A 7,333-nucleotide genomic window follows, 5' to 3' on the forward strand; every position below is an offset into this window, starting at 1 on the left:
AAGGGTGAAAATGGATCGGATTACAGATTGAATTGTGTGATAAATTCATATTCGTATTTTTATTTATTTTTAATACAGATACGAATTAGATATATGTTTCTTAATATTATTATTTATTAAAAATATATAAATACTATTAAAAATACGAAAATTCATAATATTATTAAATTATAATGATGAATACTATAATTTTTTTCATAATATATATTAAATTATTTAGTATGTACATCTACTATTTGAATACGGATAATTAAAATTTAAAACCATATCTGTATCGTCTTCGAATACAAATCTGATTTTGGTCGGATAATATCCTCACATCCAACAAAAATCCATAATAATTGACTTCCATTGTTCTCATTCTTCGGCATCTTAGTTAAATCATCATAGTATTTAATTAGCTTGCTTTTTCATTGGTCCTGTATTGGAGGAACATTCACTCTCTTTATAGGTTTGGATCGTGCAAGAATTAGTGCAAAAATAGTGATTTTTAGGTTAATGGTTGAGAATAGTGCTAACCCAAGAGATTCAAGAATAGCACTAACATTGACTATTCCGAATTAGTAAAAATGTTGTTTGAGTTGTATGTTTGGAATAGCAATGGAGGGAAGGAATATAATAATGATTTATTTATTATTATCTTTTCAACTAACTTTTATATTTATAATGCCTTGTTAAATATATATGAAGCATCATATTTTCAATAATACTTCAATCTAATATTCAAATTAATATTATATTATATTAATAATTAAATTAATATTGTTTTATTTTTAAATTAATATTGAATTTAATATTAAATTTAATACTAATCTAATATTTAAACTAATATTATAATATTTTTAATTTACTATTTAATTTAATATTTAGTTCAACACTAATCTAATATTTAAAGTAATACTATATTACATTTAATATTAAAAAAATATTATATTATATTTATTTAATACTGATATAATATTTAAATTAATATTATATTAAATATTTAAATTAATAATTTATTTATATTAATCTCATTTGATATTATAGTTATTTAATACTAATCTAATATTTAAATTAATATTATATTACATTTAATATTTAAACTAATATTATATTACATTCAACATTTAAACTACTACTGTATTACATTTAATATTTACACTAATATTATATTATATTTAATCAAATATTTTATTTAATACTAATCTAATCTGATATTATATTTATTTAATATGAATCTAATATTTAAACAAATATTATATTATATTTATTAATTAAATGACTACGATATGATATTTAGTCTAACATTTTATTTAATATTAATCTAATTTAATATTATATTTATTTAATACTAATCTACATTTTAAATTGATATTATATTACATTTAATATTTACACAAATATTTTATTTAATACTAATCTAATATTATATTATATTTAGTACTAATCAAATATTTTATTTAGTACTAATTTAATATTTAAACATACTTTAATTGAGAGGAATCAAATATTTTATTAATATCACTAACTCCACTAGAGCTATTCTTGCTAACCCACCATTTCTTTGGATTAGTAGAATAGAGTTATTCTTGAGCTAATCCAATTTGCTAATTTGTGTTTGGATGACCAAGATTTGAGAATAGTGGTGCTAACCGAAGAATAGTTCTATTCTTGGGAGATCCAAACACACTCTAATAAAGATTGAAACCGGGAGAAGAGGAAGAGAGCTGTATTTTATTCTATGAAGAGGGCCAAAACAAATATAAACATGTCTGTATATTTCAACTTGAACCGAAATCATATGGATTCTTATTAAACTGTTTGAATCTAAATTCAAATTTATTTGGGGATCCGGATGGGGACCTTACCTAAGTACCGAACTTTTGGCCTCCCTTTTATAGACATGATCCGCTGCATACGCTGAGAAAGATGTGATGGCGTATCGAGTTATTAAGAACATATATTAACGTATCATTATTGTAATCAAGGAAACAAGGACTAATTAAGGAGCTTTTCTTAAAATACAGAAACCTGATGTTCATGAAACCAAACTTGTAGATTTAATAAAAAGAATAGAGTGAGTCTATGGTACTATGCATATCATGGGTTGGTCCGTAATACGGCTCAATGTTCGACTTTTCAAAATCCTAACGGTCGATCCGAACCGTTCATCTTGTATTCCGTATTAATATGTGTTTGGAGACCAAATTTTACATTTTTTGAATTTTTTTTACTATTTGTTTAGATTTATTGAAAATCACTGTTTTTGGATGGTCCAGAATTTTCAGATCAAGTGATTTTCTAAATATCTAAAAAAATAGTAAAAAAAAAAATTCAAAAAATGTAAAATTTGGTCTCCAAACACATATTAATATGGAGAACAAGATGAACGGTTCGGATCGACCGTTAGGATTTTGAAAAGTTGAATATTGAGCCGTATTACGGACCAACCCGTGATATACATAGTACCATATCAATATCATTTCTTTCAAATCAATCACAGCACGTCAGCACTTGTCTTTTTTTTAATAGAAGTGATTAGCACTTTTCTCTTATTAATTTGAGAAATAAAGTAAGACAGTTCTGCTGTAAGTGATCATACAATTTTAGTAGAACTAATTAATCAATAATCACATAATAGTTTTTTCTGTAAAATTCTCATGTGCTATGCTAAGTACCACCGAATACTGCAACTCCAATGTATGTCTTTTGTTAAGGATCTCCAACAAACCATTACAAAAAACTTCTAATTAATATTCTTCTGTTTCAATGTTCTCATATAAGTGCTTCGCTGTAATGGATAGAGTAATCCACTAATACTCAAATAGTGACTGATGGATTATGCAATACACTTTTAGATAAGATGTGTGAGGTAGTGAATTAACACAACTAGAAATGCTAAAAATGCTCTGACCTATAATGTAACTGATGGATTATTCAAGAAAGTTAAAGTTAAAATTGATGCATCTTCTGAACTGAAATAGTTTACCAGAAATTTGAAATACTCAACCTGATTGTCATCATGAAATACAATACATTTGTTGATAAAATAGCAAACACAGCAGTTGAGAAGGCTATGAATATTGCTAGCGAGGTAATATAATTGCCTGCTAAATTGCAATACATTCATTGAAGTACAAAAAAAATGACTGATCACAGGTCCAAACTGAGCACCTGACAGTTCTTTCAAGTACAGCAAAATTAGAAGGAAACAAAACTCAGCAAAGTCAAGTGATCAAATATGCAATGACCAAACTGATACCGTTGTAACATTGTTCATAAATACTGAAGTGCTTATTTTTCATAAACATTTACAAAACTTTTACCACCTAATTCCTGTGTTTTTCTATGTCAGCAAAGTCGATATTGGACGAAAGTACTGTTTTAACCTCTGATAACTTGTAGCTTGCAGTAAACACCTGGAGCTTCTCTGGCAAGCCTATTTTTCTTGCTTGATTTGCACATTGTGTAGAGAAAACGTGCTGTTTATTTTTTTTAAGCAGTAGCGGGTATATCCCACTGATTTCATTAAGAAACCATATGATTTTTTGCAAGAATGTATCAAAAACTGGTACCAAACTCACAGTTACAACCAAACAGAGATCAGGAAATTACAGTCGTACCCTAAACTTGTACCTAAATCTTACAAAACATTGAGAAAATATGTTGTAAGCGCATATATATCAGCCTTGTGAGTTGTGACTGGTATTATAATTAACATACAGTAACAAAAACCAGCAAAAAGTCAAGATCCTGTATATTTTGCAGAAGAATAAAATTAATTAAAGTAGAATAAGTTTATGATCTTCTAACATCTAGCGGTCAAAATCTAGGTACATCCTGTAAGCATCTCTGTCTGATGAGTAGTAGCCCTTAATTGTTGCATCAACCTGAAATCCGATTTTTTGGTAGAGAGAAACAGCAACAGTTCTTTCTGGATCAACATGAAGAGATACCCGATGTATATTTCTTTTCTTACATTTTTCAATAGCAGCTTTCAAAAGTGCTTCTCCATGACCCTGCCTTCTGTAATTCTCCTTCACTGTGGCCCCACATAATATAGGAGGATTGCAAGGATTAATGTATGATATCAAATTTTATAACAGGAACAAAATTGAAGAATTAGACTCTCTTATGGAGTTATGGTGCATATAAACCACAGATTTTATTGCAAATTATATCCAATATTTACAACATTTCAGATATCACTATCCAAAACTACATATTTTCTCATTATGTGAGATTAAGCTCACCAGGCTAGCGTGAGCTTAAGTTCATCATATTGGCTTTCAACAATGAATTCAAACTGTTTGAAGTGATCTATTTACGAGTAATGTTTTTAAAGAAACTTGACAATTTGTGAGTTTATCAGTAAAATATCAAGCAATTGGAAAATAAAGGTTTGCAAGCTTATTTTCATGCATTTACTTTTTCACCATTTGTTGCTAAAAAATTTGATGTTATACTAAATAAGCTCAAAAATTACAAATTTGGCATATAATCATATCACTAATCAAATATTGCTTTGACAGTTTAGATCCTAAAATCAAAGCCAATCCGATAAAGCTCATGTACCACCTTGGTAAGCATATGTGAGTTCTCAAATTGAGATAAATTGAGTTCTTTGTGATGCATATGCGAGTTCTCTAATTATGCTTCACTTTAATTTTTTAATTTTTTTTAAAACAAAAAAAATGAAGTCCGATACTCAGCAGTAGGGTGGACATAATTTGTCAGAATTTAAGAAAATGTATTTTTTTCTTTAAAAACATAAGATATGAACTTCAGTTCATAATTAATGCGTAAATTATACAATTGCAAGAGATATTCAGTGGCCTTAAGTACGCTCAAAGAAACATAAATCAATGAAGAAATATTGAAAGCAGAATTAACATTTCACATCATCACAAGCATTAGTTTCCCCAACTAGTACATCTCACTAGGGGTGTTCATTGGATCCGGTTTATTTGGTTTTCAACTGAATCAATAAATTTTGGATTAAATGGTTTGGATTTTCGATTTAAATGATTTAGTTCGATTGAAGTTTTGAATCACTTCAGTTTTTTACATGTGGTTTGGTTTAATCTCTCTTATTTCGGTTCAACCAAATAAACCGAAATTTACATTAATTTTTTTTTTGGTTCAGTTGTTATTTGGTTGACTAAGTTTAATTCGATTGGTTCAGTTAGATTTTTTAAAACCAAATAAATTTTTGATTTGACTATTTTAATTCGGCTTTAACCGAACTGACCTTTCACAAGTAATGCTTTTAAAGAAATTTGATAATTTGTGAGTTCATTAGTATATTCAAGCGATTACAAAATAAAGGTTTTCAAGCTTATTTTCATGTATTTACTTTTTCACCATTTGTTGATCACTTGATGTTATACTAAATAAGCTCAAAAATAAAATAAATTGGCATATAATCACATCACTAATCAAATTATTGCTTTGATTAGTTCATAATTAATGTGTAAATTGTAGATATACAAGAGAAATTTAGTGGCCTTAAGTATGCTCAATGAAACAAAAATCAATGAAGAAATATTGAAATCAGAATTACCAGAAAGTTTGGTTCTATGGAAAAATTAAATTAAACTAGATCACAGAATGAAATCAGTCTTACCAGCAAGTTTGGTTATAGAAGCACAGAGGGAAGTAACCCAAGAATACATCACATAGCCAATTATCTCCGCTTCTCCTTTCACCTTCCCCTCTCCATCTTCTACAATGGCGTACAGTAACCCGCCATTCTTCCTCCTCAGTTCTTCGTGAAAAGATCTCGCTAAAGACTCGTGCTTGGGAAAAATCCTCTTCTCTAATCTCACGATCTCTTCGATCACCTTCTCTGAGCCTTTTCTCGATGCATCAAGCTCGATTATTGCCGCCTGAGTCATGCGCTCCGGTCTGGTTCGGAGCACTGGCGCTAGATGGATATTATTCGTGAGTATTTAGAAATTAGAATACAGAGGAGGTATGCTTTAAGATTCGTGTCACATTCAAACGATCGACTAAGATCTCACTATACACGGCCAGGTATTGCATTGGATCTGAGTTCGTGGTAAAGATATTAACAGAGCTGTTTTGTATTAATGCAGTGTAAGGACTGTAAAGTCAGAACAGCACTGCATATGGTTAGGAGTTAGGACGCTGCATGAAGCCAAAAGTACTCGTTTAATATATTTACGCCTGAGTTCGCTTGTGGGCCGTCGGGTTCAGATCTTATATTACTTGTGGTTGGTTAAAAAGGGCAAGGCAAGTCAGGCAGGCAGGGACTATTTCGTATTTCTGAAACGAAATATAAATTTCAGAAGCATCGCATGCAATAATATCACAATTTTTACCCAAAATGTAAAACTTAAAATAATCACAATAGTTTTCTAAAAGTACTTTTCACTTATTAAAAAAAGTCGGGTAGTTTAAATCGGGTAACTGGCAATGGCGTAGTCAGAATTTGAGTCAAGGGTGGACAGAACAATTCAACAATAACTACAAAATTTTTAGAGAAAAGGTTTTTGTCCACAGTCTTCTGTCCACCATTTGTCTACAGCGCTATCCATCCCGTGTTTAACTAAATTTAACGGACACCGGTCCCCACTTCTAACCACTTACTCCGCCTATTTAACCTTCCTTCCGTGCCTCTATTCCCTTTTGTGAATCTCATTTTCAAAATATTTCTTCTCCGATCAACTTGTTTCCTTTCTGAGGCGATTTCTTTCCGATTTCCTTGTTTTCATTTGAAAATTTCTGAGGCGATTTCCTTGTTTTCGTTGTTTCTCTGATTTCTGAGGCGATTTCCTTGTTTGCGTTGAAAATTTCTGAGGCGATTTCCTTGTTTTCGTTGTTTTCTGAGGCGATTTCTTCCGTGACTCTATTCACCACATCGGAAGTTGTTTATGAAATCTCTTATTCTTATTCTTCCGATATCTTAAATCGATCGATATCTTAAATCTTTCTGAAAGTCAGTAAGATATCGGAAGTTGTTTCTCCGATCTCTTATTCTTATTCTTCCGATATCTTAAATCTTTCTGAAAGTCAGTAAGTTATATCTGAAAAAGGATTGGACCGATTGATCGTGGAGCGCGATCGAATAGAAGTTGTTTTTGTTGAAGAGCACGGCAAAATTCAAATCTAGTAAGTTATTTTGTGTTGAATTTGTTGTTTTCGTTGTATGCAGTAACAGATCTAGCATTTCAAATGAAATCTGGAGGAAAGAGATAATAGAGATGAGATATGGAGTATTGATCTGTTAATTTTATTGTATTGTCCCATTAATTTTACAGTATTCATCTGTCATTTTACAGTATTCATCTTGTGGAAATCTGGAGGAAATAGATGATAGAGAGGCGAT

At 30.0% G+C, this 7,333-nt stretch overlaps 1 protein-coding gene across 1 annotated transcript; it reads right to left on the bottom strand.

Moving 5' to 3' along the window:
• Positions 1 to 3,467: 3,467 nt before the first annotated feature.
• Positions 3,468 to 5,925, bottom strand: LOC144556523 (Acyl-CoA N-acyltransferases (NAT) superfamily protein). Its single transcript, XM_078304903.1, has 2 exons — positions 5,609 to 5,925; positions 3,468 to 4,024 (listed from the first exon to the last, which is right to left on the bottom strand). The coding sequence occupies exons 1-2, from the start codon at positions 5,877 to 5,879 to the stop codon at positions 3,798 to 3,800; spliced, it is 498 nt and encodes a 165-aa protein (XP_078161029.1). The 5' UTR covers positions 5,880 to 5,925; the 3' UTR covers positions 3,468 to 3,797.
• Between the last annotated feature and the right edge of the window lie 1,408 nt (positions 5,926 to 7,333).

The sequence above is a fragment of the Carex rostrata genome, chromosome 7 (assembly GCF_964058835.1).
Source record: "Carex rostrata chromosome 7, lpCarRost1.2, whole genome shotgun sequence".
NCBI lineage: Eukaryota > Viridiplantae > Streptophyta > Magnoliopsida > Poales > Cyperaceae > Carex > Carex rostrata.